Source organism: Sceloporus undulatus, chromosome 6 (genome assembly GCF_019175285.1).
Source record: "Sceloporus undulatus isolate JIND9_A2432 ecotype Alabama chromosome 6, SceUnd_v1.1, whole genome shotgun sequence".
NCBI lineage: Eukaryota > Metazoa > Chordata > Lepidosauria > Squamata > Phrynosomatidae > Sceloporus > Sceloporus undulatus.
In genome coordinates, this window is record NC_056527.1 from 96676446 (window position 1) to 96700123 (window position 23678).

The 23678-nt window shown below is 41.9% G+C and overlaps 1 protein-coding gene across 1 annotated transcript in view; it reads right to left on the reverse strand.

Annotated features, from left to right (window-relative positions):
- Positions 1 to 23678, reverse strand: part of MPP3 (membrane palmitoylated protein 3) — an 81106-nt gene that overhangs the window by 22777 nt on the left and 34651 nt on the right. The window contains 7 exon segments of the mRNA XM_042477430.1: positions 3735 to 3804; positions 3807 to 3912; positions 7885 to 7963; positions 10263 to 10267; positions 19950 to 20035; positions 21809 to 21890; positions 22382 to 22519. Coding sequence (XP_042333364.1) covers positions 3735 to 3804; positions 3807 to 3912; positions 7885 to 7963; positions 10263 to 10267; positions 19950 to 20035; positions 21809 to 21890; positions 22382 to 22519 — 566 coding nt within the window.

Here is a 23678-nt window from a genome sequence, read left to right on the forward strand (position 1 = left end):
AGCCATGGAAACCCAATGGTTGACCTTGGGTGAGTCACATTCTCTCAGCTCCAGGAGGAGGCAAGGGCAAACCTCCACTGAACAAATCTTGCCAAGAAACCCCTATGATACAGTTACCTTAGGGTAGAATTCAAAGATATAGCTGCGTTAGTCTGTAGTATCAGTATGTAGAGAGATCTTATAGCACCTTTGAGAAAAACGGAAAGAAACTGGCAACATGAGCTTTTGTAGACTTAAATCTACTTCTTCAGATGTGATAGAGTTATAATAGAGTAGCTATTAGTTGAAAATTACTTGAAGGCACATGATGACGACAACAACAGAAAGTTTGATCTTACTGTTCTGGTTTATGTCCATCCACCCCCACCCTGTGATTTTCCTATGTCTTTGCAAGAAATGTACATAGGCCTGTTACAGACAGGCCAAATAAAGCTGCTTCGAGTCACTTTGGAGGTATGGTATTTCAATGATGCATGCGTCTTAAGGCCAAAAGCTGCACCAAAGCCACAGCCAGTTCTTAAGGACTGGAGTGCAGCTTTGGTGCGGCTTTTGGACTCTTAGGACGCATGCATCATTGGAAATACCATATCTCCAAAGTGACTCGAAGCAGCTTTATTTTGGCCTGGTCTGTAACAGGCCATAGGGAAAGTACATTTCAGCCAGTCAATAGCCGTGACTCCTTGCTCTAGCTTTGGCTCTTAGTTGATAGGCACTGAGATGATGTTATTTTATGTTCTCAAACATCCAGCAGCCTCACTGTAAAGAGATAACACTCAACTAGCATTTAACTATTCTCTTCCTCTTTACAATTGTGCTTTACAATTTTACCCACAGTTAAGACAAGGGTGCAAGCATTTTTTCTTCTCTGGAAAAATTGTTCTCAGATCATTCAGCGAGAGCCTTCTTTTGCTTCCTCTCCTCACTTGGCTACATGAGAAATAGCAAAACAGAAAAGATGTTAAAAGCTGCTGCAGCACTGCAACCTCTTTGCTTCTGGGTTCATCAGTTTGTATTTATACTTACTTAGGTTTGCTGCAGGCAGTTGGGAAAGAGGAGCTGTCCAATATGAAATTCAAAGGCAAATGCCATGATAAACGCGGAAGGCAGCCAGTTGTAGATGCGAACATTTGTTTCTATTACATGATTTGTTCCCTTCTTAGCACTAAAAATATTTTTAAGAAGTAAAAATTTACAGTCGCAAGTTACATCTTGCTTTCTGGAGGAGATGGATTGTGGTTGTTTAAGCAGACTCTTTGCTGGTGCAGTTGCAGAGGTTTAAGAGAAGAAAAACCTCAGTCCCAAGATCAGCAAGTTACTGCAAAATCTGCCAGAGGACTCCCACTTTCAAGGGGCTAAACACTTAAACCAGAACAGTGTATTCTGGAGGGATGGGGACCATTTTCACCCCAGGACTGCCAGTGGCCACCAAAAACTGCTATATTTTCCAGGGTACTTCCCCCCCCTTTCCAAATGACTCAAACTGCAGCAAAATGCACTGCTCTAGTACCAAACTCACATCTCTACATACCTAAACCTTTCAGAACCACCCATTGGTGACAATAATCCAAATTGAAATAGGAATAAGCAAAATCACTACCAATTTTGATTTTGGCTGGTTGGTGGGTTTAGCAGGTTTTTTAGAGCATGCGGGTGCTTGGCTCCGTTGTCATTTTGCAGTGGTTTTGAACTATTCTGGAGAGGTTTGGGCTAAAACCACCTAGAATTTTTTTAAATGCAGGGAGTCAAGGGCTTTGAGGGCTTCAGGGGCCACATGTGGGACTCCGTGGTGCCATATATGTCCCACACATCTATACTTTGCCCACCCCTTAAACTGATTCACCTAGCAAAGAAAGTAGGCAAAATGCAGAACTTGAAATGTAACATGACTGGAACGTTAGTGAAAACACAACATGGAACCACCAGCAGAGAAAGCAGCCTGAACCAATAGGTGATTTTGGAGCAGTTGTTCATTTCTTACCTGGCCTCCCCTATGGGGTTGTTTGTGAGGGAAAAATGGATAGAGGTAAGCCTATGTTAGTTGAGGAAATGTTGTGTATAAGGCAACTTCTAAGTGAACAAACCAATTATAGTACAAAGCATCAACAGAATTAAAACAAACAAACGCATGATGAAGCAATGTACAGAGAATTAATAGTCTGGTATCTTTTTTAAAAAGCAATATGCCCTTGTTTTCAATTGCAATCTGTTGTCGAGATGCTGGGAAACACCGTGGGAAATCTTCCACACCTGAGCAGCCACTATCACTGCCCATACCCACTTACCAAATGTTTACCTCGCAAAGTGAAGCCAGAAAGGAGCCTCTATTGAGACTTTAATTACAGGCAATTTGGCCTTTCATCTTTTGGTGATTTCCAACTCCATTCAGTTTTACACTAGGCTATATTATGGAGGTTGCAGTTCAAATACCTGAAGAGTTCCAGGGCGCATACCTCTGCCTTAGACTACAGGTCTTAGACTCCATATTGTGGAGACTCAGATCCTTCTGGTATCTCAACACCATGAGAGGCTGAAGGACATTTGTGGCCTCCAGATGTTGTTAAATACTCCTCACATCATTCTTCACCAATGGTTGTGGTTTGCTATGGCTGGATGGGACTTGCCGTTCACCAAGACCTGGGAAACACATTTGTCTAGCCTACAAAAGCCAAAAACCAACCTGTCAAAAAATAGAAATGAACTTCAGCCAAAAGTCTGTGACAATAAGCTCTCCACAGTGGATACAGGGGTAGACTGCTCCTGACTAGTCTTGGACAAATAATAATGGTTTAGAAAATGAAGCCGACTGTTTGTAACTGATCAGTTTTTAATATTACACATGCTATTGGTATGTTTTCATGGTACAACTTAATTGGGATATGAGCTTATTACCTCTAATCATCTTAGGAACATAGACCTAAAGGCTACTTTTCTTTGCTCATTTTTGTTGTGTTTCTACCATGAGGCCTTTCTTTCAATTTTGCACAGGTAGGGAGGACAAAACCTAATGCCTGATAAGTGTCAGAATTCTACGCTCTTGATAGACATCCAGATAATTCCACCCAAGGTGGAGAGATTAGCACTTTTCGTCATTTTCAGTATCGCAAGCCTGTTGATCATTTCATTCATTTGTCTGAGATTATGTTGTCCTCATAATTCTCACCAGCATTATTTAGTCTGTAGTTTTGGGAATTTGTGTTTAAGGTCAAACTTATTATTTATGAAAACATTGTTGTTGTTTGTGTTGCTGTAAATCATTGCAACTTATTATTGTTGACCCTAAGGCGAATTTTCATTTCGGGGGGGGGGGGAAGTGGGGGGCTGGTTATATATGTGATTTGGCCAGGATCACTCAGTGGATTTTTCTGGCTAGATCGGGAATCAAACTCCTACTCTGAGCCATCTCCAGTGCTGAAGTCATTATCATGCTGGCCAAACCGTGGTTTACCTCATTTCTATAGACTGTAACACATGGTGAGCAGGAGCTCTAATTTGTTGCCCCATTTACGTGTGCAAATGAGTGAGAAATTGTTATGAGTAGTTTATTTTTAATGTGGACTGAACATGGATTTTGCTCATGCTGTAATTTGCAAACCAGGCTGAGAATTTGGAAGGGTGTGCTTTTTAAAATAAAAAAAAACACAATTTTCTGCCCCAATCTGTAATGTCTGGGGCTATATCCAAAAAGGTAACATTTCCAAATTCTGTCCAGGGACATGGCATATTTACCAACTAACTTTCGTTGGAATGCTTGGAAGTGATAGACTGCCCGGAGTTTTTTGTCACGCCCCGCTTGGGCTTGCCAGATGTTGGGTCATCCTGGTCGCACCACTCCAAGTTTGCTCTTCTGAATGGCAGCCCAGCCTCTTGGCAAGGGATAGCTTTTTATCTTTTAGGGTTTTATGAAAGAGGGCTCTCATGGAAGCACCTGCAGAGCTAAGATGGTACAATTCTTGATGTGTTCTGGGTTTCCTGCGTTCCATTGAAATGCAGAAAGCACACACAATTGTAGTAGAATACACTCTGAATTGAACACTGTTTCTAACTCTTAAGGAAATTCATACAAAAATTGACAAATAAAATTAAAAAATAAAAAAAAATAATTCTCCAAAGTAGCACGGAAAGGAGGAGCTATATATAGGGCGGGGACAAACCTCTTCCCCTCTAAATGTACCCACATTTGTAGAAGGGAGTTATAGAGGCCTTTTCCTATTATTCTATTACTGTTTTCTATCTACTTATTTCATTTCTATAGTCTTTCTCTTCCTTTATTATTCTGTTCATTTATAATCAGTTCCTTTTAAAACCTGACTGCTTGGAGGGGGAAAAAACACCGAGAACTATAAACAACTACAAACCCTAAAACATGTCATTATATATTTCAACTTCTTCCATAATACTCTTCTTTCTAACCAATCATTAATACATTCCTTATAAATATTAAATATTTTATAAACAGATTTATTTATTACATATTTTTGACATTATATTATATATTTATATTCAAAAACAAATATCTTTATACAGTTATCCACTGCCATTTATCTTATGATTATTTTATTATTATTATTATTATTTTATAATATATCTTATTACTAACTCTTATTATAAAGCACTGTAACTTTGCATAATAAATATAAAAGTCATGTGCCTATTCATATCTTGTATAACCCATTTAATAAAAATTTTACTATAACTGTTACTCACTTTAAAAATTATTCTGGGAGTAGAAATGAAATCGTTTGAGAGGTTTTAGATAAACCTTAGTACATTTAAAAGAACCGCTGGGAAAGCAAATGTGTTTAATGGACAAATGTGGCAGGCTCAAGGGCCCATTACCCTCCCCAGAGGACCTAGAGGGGCCTGCACCAAAACAATGCTGCAAAAAACAAATGTTGCTCCCAAATGTTTTCTAGGGGATGTGAAGGCATTTTCACATTCTCATTCATATTTCGAGGTCTTTAGAAAGGGTCTAGGAAAGGCCGAAGGTCATTTCCTGTTTAATCGTTCCAGTTTTCTGAACAGGGCCTGTCCCGCCTAAAACGAAGGGAAATGGGGGGAAGGCGAAGCTCCATGCATCTAGAGTAGATTTGTGATTTGGACACGGTAATGGAACTTTGAACGATGATGATGCTGACGATGACGACGATTGACGATTGATCCCGCTCTTTTCCCCAGAAAAAGGGACTCCGAGCAGTCTTCACAAATTAAAAAGTTAATACAATTGAACCATAGATTTACAATGATTAAAAAACAGAATTAAATTGTTACAATATTAAAATAAAATAGATTACTTATTAAATGAATAAACTAAAAAAAATCACAGGTTTTAAAAGATACAATTTTAAACTACTTAAATGATACAACACTGTGCTGGTCCTTTAAGAACTTCGTTTTGAACAACCTTGCCTGCATAAGGGCCATAAAACAGGGGCCATTCAGGTCTCCCTGGGCAAAGTCTAGGGGCAAGCCACCGAGAAGACCCTTCCTCTCCTCACGTCCCAACCAACTGGGTTGTGATGGTGATGGGAGAGAGAGAGGGCCTCTCCAGAGGATCTCAGGTGCTCATGAGACTCATCCAGGGAGATATATAATTAGAAGGCTGGCCAAGTTCCATCAGGGGCTGGCTGAAGAAGGAGGCTCCTCCTCCTAACGTCACGTTCAGGCCTCTGGGAGAGGAGAAGGCGGCCCAGTTCCATTCAGGGGCTGGCCTGAAGAAAGAATGAGAGAAAGCAGAGGGCTCCTCCCTCCCAACTGTTATCTTTCGGCCTCTGAGGGACAGAGAGGAAGGTCTGGCCCAGTTACATCAGCGGGCTGGCCTCTGAAAGAAGGAAGGCTCCTCCCTCCCTAACTTGTTCAATGTTCGGCATCTGAGGGAGGAGCGACGGTTGGCCAGTTTACATCAGGGGCTGGCACTGAAGAAGAGGCTCCTCCCTCCCTAACGTCATCTTTCGGACTCTGCGGGAGGAGAGAAGCTGGCCAGTTACCACAGGGGCTGGCCCTGAAGAAAGAGGCTCTCCCTACCTCTACAACTGTCATCCTTCGGCCTCTGACGGAGAGAGAGAAGGCTGGTCAAGTACCATCAGGGTGGCTGCAGAAAGATGCTTCCTCCCTCCCCTAAACTGCATCTCTAGGCCTCTGAGATGAGAGAGAATGCTGGCCCAGTACTCACGGGCTTAAATCTGAAGACGGAGGCTCCTCCCTCCTAAATGTCATGTTCGGCCTCTGAGGGAGAGAGAGTGAAGAGAGAGAAGGCTGGTCCAGTACCATCCAGGGGCTAGCCTGGCAAGAAGGAGCTCTCCCTCCCTAATGATTTATCCTCAGCCTGTGAGGCGAGCGAATAGTGGCTGGCCCCAGTTCCATCAGGGTAGCCTGAAGAAGAAGAGCCCTCCCTTGGTCCATCTGCTTTGGTCCAAGGACTCAGAGGGAAGCGAAGAATACTTGACCTTATCCAATCCCCCCCTCCCCACTCCCTTCTCTTTGTGTCGTGTCTTTTAGATTGTATAAGCCTGAGGGCCGGTAACTGTCTATTATCCCTCTGTTGTAAACGTCAGATTCCCCGTGATTGGCGGTATCTAATAAAAACTTATTATTATTATTATTATTATATTTTATATATTATTCTTATATTATACGGTCGCCAATATCGTGGACCTTAGCTCTGAGGTCCCTGGGCGTCACCAAAGATGGTCCTTAAGCTTCATGTGGCCTCCTGATCAAATTTTGTCACCTTGTGTTAGAGCAATGAGCTTTCTCTGTTATTTGGAGAGTTACACGTGTGTGTGTGTGGGTGTGTGTGTCTTATATATAACCACTTTTGGAGTCCTGGCGGATTATAGTGTACCAAAATCGTGTTTATTCACATTACTCCTTACTCGGGACTTACATTGGCATTACTAAGCTTGGTGTCACCCGGTATGGCGTGACCCATCGGATGTAATAACTCCCTGAGCATGTCACCCTGTTGGTCCGCCCCTGCGCCCCCTAGTGGTTGGCCACTGGTAAATTGTGGAATGTCCAGACAGTTTTTGTTCTCTTTTCAAACTTTTAAAATGAATTCTGCTCTACAAAGCAAAATAGAGAGGCTTTTCCTTTTTAGCAAATTCCTGGTTATACAGTAAGACCTTAGTATGCTAGGTTTGGTTCCAGGACCACACCTCCAATATGGATACAAAAATCATGGATGTTCAAGTCCCATTTCAATACAATGAATAGTAAAATCGCGTTGGCCTCTTATATAAAATGGAAAATAAAGGCTTGCTTTTGGGACGTTTTCTTTTTTGAATACTCCATGAGCCTGTTCAGGGCCAGACCAAAGCTTTTTTCTGACTCGAGGTAATGAAAGATTCTAAGCCCAGGCCCAAACCAATCATATAAAACTGTGGGCTCTTGCTTATTTGAAATCCAAAATTGCCCTTGACATTTACAGTTTGCTGTGCAATAGGGCTTTCCACCAAGTTTGCATACAGAGAGTGACGGCCACCAATACCTTCCCATTCTTCCTTGGAGATATGTTCCTATGTTGCGAGTTTTAAAGGGGCCCTGCGGTCAGACCAAAGACCTAGTTAATTCCTGTTTTCTGGCCAACTAAAAGACCCAATGCGAAACCCATAAATAGGACATACAGATCCAATGCAACTGCCACCTCCTCTATACTACTAGCAACAAAAATGCAGGCCTTCGTCTACATGGAATATGTATTCATTCTGAATATATATCTGCACAAGCCCTGTCCTCCCTGAATTCAGTCCACTCCCTCTTTAAAGCATTCAAGTTGTTATCCCTCACAACACTTTTGAAACTAGGCGAATTCATGATCTCGTGTTACAGAAAGTATTCTGTTCTCCGCCACCATTCGTCTCACAACCGAGGCTATATCAAGCGGACTCTCCTTACCTTACTATCCTTCAGTCGATCCTTCTTCTTAACGGCTGGAATTATTTTCAGCGTTATTGATCCCTGGGGACTGAGCCTAAGAGAAAAACTTCGTGTTTCACTCCCAAGAAAACCCGATTCGTGGCCAAAAACAGGTTTATAAACTGACCTCTTCATACTCGAAGTCCACTTTGTTCTTTCTAGTCAGTATTGTTTATGCCAGCCTTTCTCAAACTGCTATGCACCTTGTGTCAAGATTACAAACTTCTGACAACACGTTGTTAACTGGATACATTGAGGAAGACCTGTATGGCCAGCTCGGACTTTGCAGCATTTCAACAAAATTAGCCTTGTTAGTCTCTTGAAGCATAAAAAGAGGGAGGGAGGGACGGACGAAGAAAAGGGAGATTTAAAAGAAATGTGGCAACATTTTTGAGACGACTGATTTTATTTTGACATGAGCTTTTGTGGAAATAAACTGACAGATTGCATTTCCCAACTGGAGATATTTGAACTTTGCCCAGACCTTTCGATGCAAGACAATGTGCTCTTCCACTGAGGTATCACTTTCCTAAATCTTCTACAACACTCCTGTATTTCTAACTAATGTCAAAGTAATTCCTCTCTTGCAGAATCTCTTAGTGTGAGTCAAGAGATTTCTGCAACTGTCATTGGTCCTGAGGAGCATAAGCAGAAGCCATCACTTTTAAAGAGGAGAAAGGCTATTACACACACACCTACGCGCACACACAAATGTATATATTCATTATGTAGAGAGATCTTGTAGCACCTTTGAGACAACAAAAAAAAGAAGTTGACAGTATGAGGCTTTAATAGAATTAGTCTACTGTCCTCAGATTTAAGTCTACGAAAGCTCATGCTGCAACTTCTTTCTTTAGTTGTCTTAAATTTACATAAGATCTCCTACATACTGATTCTACATAGAATCATAGAGTTGGAAGAAGAAACGCAAGGGCCCTCAGTCCAACACTCTGCTGCAGAACTCTCAATCAAAGCATCCCCGAAGATGGCCATCCAGCCTCTGTTTAAAATTCCAAGGAGGGACACCTCAACTACTCTCCGAGGGAGTAGGTTCCACTGTTGAACAGCCCTACTGTCAGGAAGTTCCTCTAATGTTGAGGTAGGGTTGCATCTGGAGCTTGCATCCATTGTTCCTGGTTTGTTTCTGGGCAGCAAGAAAACAAGCTTGCTCCTTCCTCAAGTGACATCCTTCAAATATTTAAACGGGCTATCATACATCACCTCTTAACCTTCTCTTCTCCAGGCTAAAACTCCCCAGCTCCTTAAGTGTTCCTCATAGGAAATGGTTTCCAGACCCTTCACCCTTTTTGTCTCCCTCCTTTGGACATGCTCCAGTTTCTAATGTCCTTTTGAATTGTGGTGCCCAAAACTGGGCACAATATTCCAGGTGGGTCTGACCAAAGCAAAATAGGTGGCACTATTACTTCCCTTGATCAGACTATACTTCTATTGATACAGCCTAAAATCGCATTGACCTTTTTAGCTGCCGCATCACACTGTTGACTCCATCTCCAACTTGTGGTCTACTTGGACTCCTAGATCCCTTTCACATGTAGTTCATTCAGCCAGGTTGTCGCCCATCCTATATCTGTGCAGTTTGTTTCCACCCTAAGTACGTACCTACATTTCTCTGTTATTAATTATTTGTTAGCTTTGGCCCAGTTTTCTACTCTGTTCAGTCATTTTGAATCTTGATCCTGTCCTCTGGGGTATTAGCTATTCCCCCTATTTGGTGTCATCTGCAAATTTGATAAGCATGCCCCCAATTCTGTTACCCAAGTCATTGATAAAGATTGATAGCACTGGGCGGAGGAGAGAGCCCATGGGACCCCACTGGTCACTTTTCTCCAGTGACAGACTAACATGGTTATATCTTTGAATTCTACCTGTATATAGTCATATGTAAGTATAGAAATGTTAGTTTACAAAATGACCCAAAACTCACATCAATTTATCCACAGTCAATATAAAGTACAACAATATCCAAAAACCACAAACAGTGATACTTCTATTCAGACAACCAAAAAGTCAAAATATGATGCAAGCTTCCAAAGCTCCACTGGCTTCTTCATCAGGCAAAGGCTAGTCTGCACAAAGCGTGGAGACAGTTGCCTCATGTGGCAAGTCTGATGATAATGAAGAGGTGGCAGCTTTAGCATCACCCTGGTTTTCCCCTTGCTGGGGACCAGGCAACCTGTTTAAGACAAGTGCTTCTCCACCTTTAGCCCTCCAGGTGTTTTGAACTTTAACTCCCAAAGCCTGAGCCTGAAATCCAATGGTAAGGAATGTTGGGAGATGAAGTCAAAATCAGCTGGTAGAACAGGATTAGGAACTATTGTAACAGCAACCTAGCCTACTTCTGTCAGGTGAGGTGAGATGTTTCCTCTCCCTCAATGCTGATTAATGGTTGGCTTCTCGTAGGTGAATGGAAGGATGCATCTTGCCTGTCACCTCAGGCAGCAAAATGTCAGTTGGTCCCAAACGAGTAATTCATTTGGAACTTCTTCTATCACTCCAAAGGTGAAAAACATGGGAGCTTTACTCTCATAGATCTCTAGCCACTAGGTAATGACATCAAATTTGATTTCAATTGATTCTTTCCTACGCTGCTTTCAAAGCTGATGTCCATCTTTCCCAGCAGAATGAGGGTTGATTATATTTGGCCTTGTCTCTTTTTTCAATTTTTGTTGAATTCTTAGCTGCCTATGGTGACAATTCAAAGGCCAGCCTGTTTGTATCTAGCAATTTATTTTTGCCATTTATTGCTGCAGGGTTTCTTGTTGGTGAGAGTTCATTGCTTAGAAATTAATCCTTAATGGAAGAGCCCTCGTGTTCCACAAAAAAAAAGCTGCCAGGTTCATTCCCTGCACCTCCAGTTAAAGCACTGCAGATAAGCTCCTGTCAGTTGTAACAGACACCAGTGAACTAGGTGCAAACATGAATGTGACATACTGAGAAATAGCATTGTTAGAGCAATTAAACAACTTCCTTCTTGTTGCATGACTTCAAGTCATTTCTGATGTATGGCAACCCTAGGCGACACTATCACAGGGTTTTTGGCAAGATTTATTCAGAGGAGGTTTGCCCTTGCCTTCCTTTAAGTCTGAGGTGGACTAGCCACAGTCATGCGTTGGGTTTCCCAGGCCAAGTGGGGACTCAACACCTCGCTTCCCAGATTCTAATCCAACATTCAAACCACTACACCATGCTGGCTCCTTTACAACTCTCTAATTCTGTATTTAAGTTTGAATGTTAGGGTTTGGGGACTGAAGTTCCCAGATCCCCAAATGCTGAACAATTCTGCAGTTGCAGTCAAAACAGTAATTTTTCCAACACTGTTCAACCAAACTGAGAATCTGGATCTGCAGGACAAAACAAAACCATAAAAGGACCATGAAAAACTCAGCTTCACCTTTCTTTCCTTAGGACTGCAATCCTTATACACATTACCTGACGCCTTAACTAAATGGGACTCGATCTTGAGTAATATGCATTAATATCCATCAAACATGCATGTATTGCTCTGCACAGTATACTGAATTCCCTTTGTGACTCTAAAAAAACATGCCATGCATTGCAGGGAGGATTAAGGAGGAAGGTGGGGAGATTATTTCATGATCAAAATAATGCTTATCTCTGCTCACAACTAGCAAATGCAAAGTATGAGGGAATATGCAAAACAAACCAGTATGTAGATCCCCTGCCTTTGCATTTCTTGTGGCAGGCTGCCCAAACCAGTCTTGGGACAAGATTCAGTATTTTGAGCCGGTTAACCACCTGGTCCTCATTTAGTAGTGGTATATAACGATAAGGTGAGCATCAGGTGTTTCAGCAATGGTACCATAAGCATACTTCATTTTATCCATCCCTTATATTGCTCAGGAGATGGACTAGGTGACTCTAAGCTCTCTACTTATTCTATGACCCTCATGATTGCGGCTTGCTTCACTTCTGTCTGTTCTGCTCTTAAAGGGAACACCTCTTTTCCAGGCACTCCTCTTGTGCCTAGAATGACTTTTTATTTCTCTGTTTAATCTTAAAAGTATCCAAATAGTACAAATGGCATGGTATGTATTCCTTAATGCCACAGCCCCTGAAAGAAGATGGGCACTGCTGCTGACACTGGAATAGAAAACCACAGGAGGGCCCCTTTGTTACTCAAAGCTCTCCACACCCAAGCTTAAAATGGATTTTCAAGTGCTTGGATAGGAATCCTGACAGTTTTGGGTTCCTTTGTTGTGGAAGCTGCCACTGCTATGGCTGGGGAGAAAAGAGCACATCTTTCTCCCTTAGTCTGAATGAAAGCTCTGAGCGACTTCGATCTCTTGCATTCAACACTGCCAACATTAATTGACCCATTCAAAGGGATTATTCAGGACTGCTTTCTTGTTTCTAAGTTGGGTGGTGAAAGATGAAAGGATGTTCCCCTTCCCAATGAGGCATTAAGCTCATTTCCATGACTCAGTAAGTGACAAGCATTCAGCAGGAACTGTTTATGTTGCTCTGTAAAGCCCAAGATACATTATTGATGTAATATTAATAAATAACACACATAAATGTAGGGCATGGCATGTTACAGAATAATAAGTTAGGCCTGCAACATTTAATAGATCAAACACTTCTATGAGATTTAAAAAAGCAAATCTTTCACACTGCAATCCTATCTGTGCGCACTCAGAAGTAAGTCTCACTGGCCTCCATGTGACCTACTTCCACATTGGGTCTTGTCTGCACTGGCCAGGATACTCTGGGGGCAGCCCAGTGTTTCATTGCCATGCAGCAGCCCTAATATTCTCTTCCTCACACTCCATTCCCATGCCACAGTGGCTGTCTTCATGGGTGCATCCACTGCTGCCGTTGGTCACTTGTTTCTGAGGTCAGAAAGAGGTGCCCAGTGACAGTCACATGGCTGCACACCTCATTCCGACCTTGAATGATCCATCCGTGAGTAACAGGTAACTTTTAAAAATGTGTGTTAAAAAGGAGTATAGCCCAGTTTTGGTGTGGAACCTGTTGGACATTGTTCAGAACGCTTACAATAGAACCACAAAAATGGGGTTGGGGCAGGGGACATGGGCCTTTTGGCCCATGTGGACAAGGCCTAAGTATACATACCTGAGATAAGTAACCTTTTCAAGGAGAGGGTACATGTCAACAACGGAAGGGGCAGAGCCCCAGGTGTGTGGACAGAAGCCAAAAGTGGATGTAGTCACTCATTTTCACCCTTTTCCCTCTCTCAGGATGCATCCAGATTGCTTGAAAAGCTGCAGATTTGATCTTGTTTTTTTCTGATTATATACTGGGTTAAAAGAAAACCGGGTTTTTTGGGGTGTTGGTATAAAAAGTTTCTGACCATACCAGGAGCTGACAGAAAATATTCGGGGGTAAACAAAACACATATGGATCTCCAAAATAAAATCAGAAAGAACGGGAACAAAATCTGGTACTATGGCCCCCAGTCACGCTCTTTTTCACTGTTTTGTAAACTGTTCTGTGGTAGGGATGCAGCTGGGGAAGGAGAAATAAGAATTCTGCCACCCATAGGAAATTTTCCTTTAATGCCCAAATTTCCAGCGTTGCAAAGAGTGAGATATTGAAAATCATTCACATCTAGAATTCTATTTGCTGTGCTCTCGTTGTCTTGGGAATTTTGCCTGCTCCCTTTTCTCTGAATGCCTGAACTGCATTTCTAAATGCTCAACTGAAGTTTAAAGTTATTGCAAGGCTAGAAATTTGGGAACAGAAAGACTATTTCATTGAGAAGGAAACAGAATTCTTGTTAGGTTCTTGTTAGGGAAGCAATGCCCTTATTCTCCCTCCCCATAGCTATATCCCTGCATGTAGCCCGACACAGAGTCTAAGGAAACCAATCAATTTTGCCACAAGATCTGGTAATTGGATTACTTTTTAAATTGTTTTAACCCCAGCCCCTGCTCACCTTTATTTTAAAAGGAACAAAAAGTATTTCTTTGCTTCTTTCCCCAGAACAGAAAAAACCTGAAAACATTTTCCTTAGATTGTTGTTGTGTGCCTTCAAGTCAATTTTTTCTTATGGCAACCCTAAATCAAACCTGTCAAGGGAATTTATTGGTAGAATTTGTTCAGAGCAGGTTTTCCATTGCCTTCCTATGAGGCTGAGAGAGTACGACTTGTCAAGGCCATCCAGTGGGTTTCCGTGGCTGAGCAGGGATTTGAACCCTGGTCTCCCAGTGCTCTAGTCCAACACTCAGATCGCCACACCATGTTTGCTCCTGTTCATTAAACAGCAGCAGTTAAATAAAGCATTATGCTTTCTTATTCTGGCTGTAGCTGTGAAATCTTTCCCCACCTGTGCATATAACAGGGATGGCGGATGTATCACTCTCTAAATAACATTGTACTGCATCTACCATCAGACCAGCCAGCAGAGTCAATGAGAAGGGTTGATGGGCAATGCAATTGAATAACCTCAAGTAGGCCAAATGTTCCCCATTCCTGCCATACAAGGATGTTCTAGCAAATATTCCTAAATCCACATTTGAGTTCAGTCATGCCTCTTGAACAATATGTGGATCACAAATTGTACTAATTTCACACTATAGGTTTGTGTGTGTTTTTTTCAGGCTATGTGACCATGTTCTGGAAGAATTTATCCCTGACATTTCACCTGAATCTGTGGCTGGCATCTTCAGAGGTTGGTGGCATGGAAGTGAGTGGGGTATATGTGACCCTTGGTTGGGAGGAAGTGATTTACATGTTAATCTGTGTGTTGATCTGTTGTTGAATGGCAAGGTCTCAAGATGGAAGGATATGTAAGGAGGGGGAATATGTGTGTATATTTAATTACCAATCCATTGTCTGTGGGAAAACCCTCTGACCCTGGGTGATGTTCATTTGCATGTGTTGAGTCTTGATTTTGGTGTTTTTCAGGAGTGGTAGCCAAGCTTTGGCCAGGTCCAGACAGACAGGATAGGACGCCCTCATCACGTGCAAGGGGCGGCGCTTCTAGACGCCCCTCGCACGTGACGAGGGCGTCAAAATGGAGGTGCCTTGTACAGATGGGCGCCGCCATGGTTACGTGCCAGATGGATAGCGTTCACACGTCACACCACCATTGTTATGTGCCGGACGCATAGCATCTGTACGTCGCATCATAATGGTGTCGCAAGAAGAACCCGCTTTTCGCAGGTTCTTTTTGGTCCGCAGGAAAGTCCCACAGTTTGGAGGCTGCGGCTTCCCTGTAGACCAAAACTACATGCCGGGAGACCGTCCTTTTTGGACAGTCTGTCCAGCGCCTTTGTCTACTTTCAGGGTTTCTTCTTTCCTGTTGAAGTTGTCCAGGTGTTCATGGATTTCAGGGTTGGGAGTTTCCCCCATACAATAGACTGCTAATTAAATAGACACACATATCCTCCCGCATATCCTCCCATCCTGAGTCCTTGCCATTCAACAACAGACCAACACACAGATTAACATGTAAATTACTTCCTCCCAACCAAGGATCACACGGTATATATATACCCCACCCACCAACCTCTGAAGATGCCAGCCACAGAGGCAGGCAAAACGCCATGGATAAATTCTTCCATAACACGTCCACATAACCTGGAAAAAAAACACCAAAAAAAATATGGATGCCGGCCGTGAAAGCCTTCGGCGTCACATAATTTCACGCTGGTCCCAATATTGTGACAGAGTTTGGAGCTTTAAAAATATTGCAAAATACTGATAAAAATGCACATTCTACACTGCTGTAAAATGTGTAGTTTACCATAAAATATCTATATAATAGACACACATTATTATGCAGATTTTCCTGCAGAAATTAGTAAAGATTAATGTGGAACAGAAAGAGAAAATACTTATGAATAAACACATATGAAATGAACACAAACCAAAAGAGCTTGATCTGTCCATCTCTGTTCCCACACAAGTATCTGTGGAATAGCAGCCATGACAGATAATAACAATTGCTTGGGATCTAGCAGATGCTTCCCCCCAAAAAATAATTATTTTCAATACAGAAATAATATCTATGTAAAATAAATTGTGTCTCTTGCTTCAGGAAGTATTATTTTAATCCATTTGGAAATGTAACTGATTTAATTAATCCTGCAACAAAAAGCTCATCAAATAAAGCAACTAAGATTTCTTTTAATTAGGATCATAAGGAACGTGCAGCTTTTCTTTGTCTGTAACTTCCACAATCATCCACAATTAACAAAGCTAATAGGAATGGATGATGAGAGCTGCGGTCCAGCAGCAGCTTGGAGAAGCACATGCTCCCCACTCCTTCATATGAGGCAAGAGCCCTAATTTAATACAGGGTTATCAACTTTACTGAGTGACATGCTACCAGTCAACTATTTTCTACTTATAAGATCATCTTAGTTCCAGTTATTCATTCAGCAGTTTCTGTTCTATGCCCCGTTCACCTTTACTGCATTTGTCTATTACATTTCCTTTTATTAGTCAGTAGATTGATTAGTGAGCAATGGGTGCCAGTGTGGCGGGAACAAAGTTTTGACTTATTCTGCATCACACAGAGCAATTTGCTCTACTTTGCTGCGGTTCACCTCATACACGGCCTTTATAACTTAATTTTCTGGCAATGGGGGTCAACACTACACTTGGATGATGAACACTTTCCTATTCACAACGGCATTCTGAGGATGCCTATAGGACTTTGTGTTTCTACACCTGAAACTAGTGGGCTGGCCTTGGATTAACACAGAAATTAAAAGTTATCTGAGCCATGGGGGGAAATAATGGCACCCAACCATTACACATACACCCAACCCTTTATTTACTGGAAATTGGTCAAAAATGGAGGTGAAAATGACATTATGCCAGTACAGTCCACAGGAGAAATCATGGCAGTGAAAAAACCTCCACTGCCACCCAGTTACCTACCCTAATTTGTATGTGCCTTCAAGTCACCTATTGACTTATGGTGATCCTATGGATTTAATAGGGTTTTCTTAGGCAAGGTATACTCAGAGGTAGTTTTTCCAGTTCATTCCTCTAAAATACCGCCTACAGCACCTAGTATTCACTGGTGGTCTCCCATCCAAGTACTAACCAAGGCCTGCTTAGCTTAACTTCCAAGATCAAGTGAGATTCAGGCAGGGGTTCCCAACCTTTATTCCAAGGAGCCTTTACAGTGCACTTCCTAGGTGTTTCACAGCTGCTCCATAAAAATGAAAGAAATAAAAGTTGAATGAAATTAAAGAATAAGAATATATTCTTATACTATATATGTTCATCTATAAGTCTAAAATTTAATGCTCAAAAATTGTCCCCAAAATCCTGGTCGACTTATTTACAGGTCACTATGGTAATGTGACAGCAGCTCTTTCAGATTTCCCCATCCGGTGGGCAGAAGAATTTATTGCTCTCTGGAGCCAAACAGAAAAAGTCCTGGGTGACTGATTGCTATTGCTGTTTGTTTAAGAGTCCCTCTCCCGCTTTCGTGTCTGGTTGAAATGAAAGCTGAAACGATGAAGCAAAAAGCCTCAGTGAGAGTCTCTCTTGCCATATGCACACATACACACACTGGAAGAGCTTCCAAGTTTTACCCTCAACCTATCCACGGGCCATGGCAAAATACATAATTTTGGCCCCAAAACCTGACTTTGGCTTATGCATGAAATCGACTTATAGTTGAGTGTATATGGTATACACTCCTAAATACCATTAGCTTATAAGACATAGGGTAGGCTTCTTATAGGCTCCGCCAGGGGTAGGCAACCTGCGGCCCGGCGAGGCCTTGGGACCAGCTCCAGCCTGGCCCTGCCGCCGATTGCCGCCGGGGCCTTTGGCGTCTCGCGCGAGGGGCATGGGGGGGCAATTGTCTATAGAAGCCTCAGAAACATGCATTTATCTTAACATTTTTTTAAAAATCAGCAAATTTTTTCACGTGTCCTCCATTTTTTATTTAAAAAATGTCCTCCATTTGAAAATTTTGTCCTACAGTTGTCCTGGTTTATTTATTTATTTAATTTTTAAAAATTATTTAATTATTTATTTTTTGGCTTCGGCCCCCCAGTTGTCTGAGGGACCGCAACCCTGCCCCCAGCTCAAAAGGGTTGCCTACCCCTGGGCTCCGCCATAGAAATAAGGGCTCTGAGATTCAAAAAGGTTGGGAATGTCTGCTTTAGAGTATTTAGGTCATCCGCCTGATTTACTGATTGAAATGTAATAGAGTCTACCAAGAGTGGAGATTAACAGGTACTGCAAATGGCAGTCCTTTATAAGGGATTCTAGAAGCTGCTGCCCATAAAAGTAATTTTTCTAAGTTCTGGGTCTTCCTCTAATTTTTTCCAGAGGCTGCAACACAATAAGGGCCTGGCCTCAGGACAGGCACACACATTGTAAAATGCAGGCTTCAGAAATAAGATTCCATGGTGATGTTCCCTAGAACATTCTACTACTGGGGAGGGGGGCTTGGGGAAGTAGGACTGGGATGGTAAATGGTACTTCCTGCTTTTTCTTCTTGTTTCTTTTAAAAGAACAGAAGACTACACTGATGATTCAGGAGTCCTTGGCGAGTCTACAATCTTGAAAGGCCAACTTTTGTAGCGCCTGTTTCATTTGCAAGAGGCGTTTGCAATTTCAGTGGTAATTACAGCAACGTCAAGGAGCATCTTTGGGATGAGGGCTGTTTCGCTTTGCACCCCCTGCGTAGGAGTCACTGGGCACATCATCTCCTCTTTGGCACTGAAGAGGTGTGTCTCATGACTCTATTATTAAGGCTGTGAACAAGTAGAATTGCTGCATCACTAGGATGACAAGATAGTTACGTTACCAGCTCAAAGGCTCGCATTACAGACTATGGAAGTCTTCTTAGCAAAAACATTTAACATTATGGAGATAAATATTGGGAATTTCGGGAGTCTGTATTCTCACTGCACCTTGCAAATAGGTTGTTGCAAATAGCAAGTTAGTTCTAAGTAATTCCTTCCCAAGTATGTGAGATATAAATATATAACAATATATAACAATATATATGTGTGTGTGTGTGTGTGTGTGTAATGTTAGAATGAACAGTCAGACTCCTTTTAGAGGTATTAAGTTTACAGCCAAATGATTCATTTACCAGCACCCATTTTCTCTCATATCAACTCATATATAAATCCCATTGAACCCCTTTATAATCCTGCAGTGTGTTCATTAGTATTCATACACTTGGATGATCAATTGGAACATTTTCCTGAAACTCTCCAACCACTGAATCTCATCTTGGAAGAAAGGCACAATATAAATTCAGTAAAACAAACAAAACAAATGTTTAGCTAACAATGAGAGGGCATAATTTAGGGAGGAGCACTCGCCACTAACCTTAATGGGGCGCATGCCCGTGGCACATGCCTGGCATTCACGCACCCTATTCAAGCCTATGGGGCTTGAATATGCACAAGATTTGGAACTTGTGGGGGCCCCAGAACAGATCCCCGCAAGTTCCAAGGGGCAACTGTATTCTAACTAAGAGCAGCTCTCTGGGGTGTCAGGCAGCAAAGAGTGTTTCCCATGACCAGCCACCCAAGATCTTTTTAGCTGCAGATGCCAAGGACTGAAATTGGGATCTTGGATGCCAAAAAGTGTGCTACCACTATGCTATGGGTCTCTTCCCTATGAAGAAATGTCCTGGCAGTTTCTGCTGACCAAAAAAAGAACAATAAGAAATGTGATTATGCATCTGTCGTTGCATGCTTACTTGCCCACCCATTCCATTGGAAGTGGTCTGGTGTGGAATATGAGGAAAAACTAGAATTGGAGGGCCCTTCCTAGTTTGAGGAATTACATTAATCCAGACTTAAAACATTAATAACTGACCAGATATACATTATAACAGAAACAGACAGCTTATTCCTCTATCCCAAAATCACTTGCAAACATTCTTGTAGTAACATCCAAAGTTCCAGGTAAGTTACAAAAGAGGGTTTCTTCCCACAAACCTAGAAGTAACTCAATCCAATTTACTCCTAATGTGATATGCACAGGAATATGCTCTAAATAATAAGTTAGAATCAGAGTATGCAAAAGCCAAAACAAACCAGAATCTGGCTAATTTCCTCTGGCCGTTTGTGAAGCACAGTAATCCCATTGACTTCTCGGAGTTCATCCCCAACATGGACAAGACCTAAAAGGAAGTGAAGAAACAAAGATTAACAGGTAAGTATTGTTTCTAGGATGAGAGAAGCTTTGTGTACAGCAGAGGCGGAAAACTGTGGTTCTTTAGGTATTGTTAGACTTCAAACTCTCTCGTCCGTAACCACTAGTTATCGTGATTAGGGCTGTTGGAATACCACAACTCGTACATATCAAGTCATCTCCATAACCACAGGTTTTGCATTTTTACTGCTATTCTCACACACAGCCTGCTTATATAGGTCTGTTCCCTGGACCATCCACTTAATGCATCTGAGGAAGTATATTCAAGTATTTTCAGCTTCTTTCTTTCAATTACTGTATATACTCATGTGTAAGTCTAGAAATTTTAGTCAAAAATTGCCCAAAAAACATGGGTCAACTTATCCATGGGTGGATGTGTGTGTGTATATATATATCCAGTATGTATATGTGTATATATGTGTGTGTGTGTGTGTGTGTGTGTGTATAGTCACCTCCTTTCTCTGAGTAGTGAGGCAAAAGGTAAGCATTTTGTCCATCCTGGGAGAATCTAAAAGAACAACCAACCGTCTCTAGTCTCTCATCCATCCAGCCTTTAGAGTGAGCATGGTTATGCCTGCCAGAATTTTGTAAGTTCTTTGGCATAATTTTCCTTTGCTTCATCTTTTACATCCTTTGTTACATGTCCTTGAGTTTTACCCTCGACTTATCCACAGGTCATATCAAAATCCATAATTCTGGCCCCAAAACCTGCCCTCGACTTATACATGAGATTGACTTATAGTTGAACATATACAGTAGTCTCAAAGGTGCTACAAGATCCCTTTGCACGCTGACTTTCCAGCCAAACACTGCTGTGTCTTTGAATCCTGTCCATTAAGTTCTAGAAGACCACATGTTGCCCAGCTCCTCAGAACTCCCTGTGAATACCTACTTCCTCCTCTTGCAGTGTGTGCATAAACTACAATAGTCACCCAGTACTTAATCTATAAAAAAGGTTGCATGTTGAGGAATGTTATTAAACCTGCAGAAAGGTATTACTTTACCCCTATTACGATCAGCATTTTTTGCCTTCCATAATTGGACAGTGGAATCTTCTAACAAGAAGCTCTTAAACTGGAGGGGCAACTAGAAAGTACAAGGATTACCGTGGTTGCCTTGGCAACATCCTGTGGAATCCTGGAATTTGCAGTTTATGGGGGATATTTAGCATTTTCAGCCAGAGCGCTCTATTGCCTCTGCAAACTACAAATCCCAACATTCCACAGAATTTTGCTATGCAATTAAAATGGTATCACAGTGCTATAATTATTATTATGAAAGTGCTCCCTGCCTGTACAGGGTTAGATGCACTTAATACACTGGCAAGATAAAGTCAGCATGGTGTAGTGGTTTAAGTGTTGGACTAGGACTCTGGGGGACCAGGGTTGAAATTTCTGCTTGGCTATGTAAACTCAGTGGGTGATCTAGGGCAAGTCACACTCTCTTAGATTCAGAGAAAAGCAATGGTACCTCCCTCTGAACAAATCTTGCCAAGAAAACCGGGTGATAGGTTTGTCTTAGAGTCACCATAAATCGGAAGTGGGTTGAAGACAAACAACAAGAAGAAGAAGAACACCCCAGGGGTGATATCTTTCTATGCCCTTGAACTGACTGAGGCTAGTTGTTAGAGTCTGTCTGATTGTCCTCCGAATCCTTAAAAACATAGCAAGCCAATCTGCAGAGGCCTTGTTCTCTCTTATTTCAATACAGAGAAAAGTAACTGTTATCTGAAAAAACGTACCACTGCGGTCAGCCGCCCCTCCCCTCATGATCCGTGCCACAATCACAGCTCCTGTGTGCTCATCCCTCCTGATCGTTGCACCCTAGAATATGAAAAAGGAAAAGGAAAAGACACCCATCAATGCAGAGGCCTTGGGTCTGGTGCAGACATGTAGCCCTGCTGATGAAACTGCAAATCCATTTAGATTCTAGAGCAATGGTCATCAACCCAATGCAATCTAATGTGCTATACTGGAACTCCTACAGTCTCCTAACCAGCATGGTTGTACAGTGGATTGTGGGAGTTGTAATCCAGAGCATCTGAATATTGTCAGGTTGGGGAGGGCTGGTCACATGGCTTCACACGGTAACTAAATATGTTCTTCTGCAAAAGCCCAAAAGCAGAGTGCAAAGAGATTATTCCTATCACACTGTTTGCTCCCTGCTAGGCTTCCTCAACCATCAAGTTGGCCACCATGGGAAATAATACTAGCCAAGATAAATCTTTCACTGGATTCAGCAAGGTGCTTTGTATGTTTTTACAAGTCCTAGCCTTTCTGCTGCATACTGTACAGTGCACATCTTACACACATACCAATGGTTCTTTATTCTTCACCAGGCGAACTATTTTCACCGACTCTTCGTCAAAATCATCATCAATATTATCCGGCAAAGGAGGGAGAACAGGGTCAAAATTCTTCTGGGCAACTGTGTCATGAACAACCAGCATCGCCTTGATGGGTAGTGGTGGGGAAATTGGAAGAGATGAAAAAAGAGTAAAGGGGCAGATGAACACAGAAATAGAAAAGAAACAATGCAAAAGAAAAACATTTGAGGCTATCATGGGGCATGTGGTGAGCTCTTAGGCCTTGGAAGGAGAAACAGGTGGCTCCTGGACCTGTTGCTCATCCCAACTGAAACCATTTGGAAATGGGTACATTGGAAAAGTAATTGAACCCAAACTGTATTATTCCTATAGAAAATTTTACTGCTATTAATAAATTACTTTTCCGGTATTCTAACTTTGAGTTATTTCTTCAGATACTTTCTCTTATATAGCCAGAACGACAGCACCAATGAGCGCACTAGAGGGAGATACCGGCAAACTCAGGGTAACTCCAAGATCTGCAGACATATAAAATAAGATTGGAGGGGGAAATTCTTAAGAGGGAAGGGAACCTTGTAAATAGACCAGTGCAGACTGAGGATGCATACCCTCCGACATTTTACAGATGAAAACCAGGACACAGGCAACCAACAACAGCAGAGTGTGTTCAACATGGCAATAGGTATTCATGAGGAAGAACACACAAGCTAGGAGAGCCTAAACCAATTTACTTTTGCCAAACCTACTTGGAAGGGCAAGATTCTGCCCTTTGTTCTCTTTTTCCCAATGTTGAGTTCAATGAGTGCAAGCTGTTTTTGCACCTTAAACCCAGTTTGCAGCAATCAAAGTAAGCTGAGGGCAAAGGTGAAAAATGGGAGGAGGAGAGAAGAATTGGCGCATTTTAAAAGTAGCTGAACATGTGGAATAGAAGAGGAATAACTGGGACTGTTCCTGCCAAATCAGGACAGTTGAAAGATATGCTAATGCCAACAAAATTCTGCTACCAAGAGGCAACAAACTTAAAAATTGGATGGATGGGAGAATGGAATGGCTGGAAAAGTAGGACAGAAGAAAAACCACATAGATAAAAGAATAGACAAAATTATCTATTGCCTGGGCAAGCATTTTATGCTTCACACTGAGAAGCTATTTTTAAATGTCACCAAGGATAGATTGATGGACAAATTTCTCTGGGGGCCCACACTCCATCCCACCCCACAAAAGACAATTCACTAATGGTTGCTCTTGTGACAAAATGCCTATTGAAAAGGGCTGGAGTGAAATG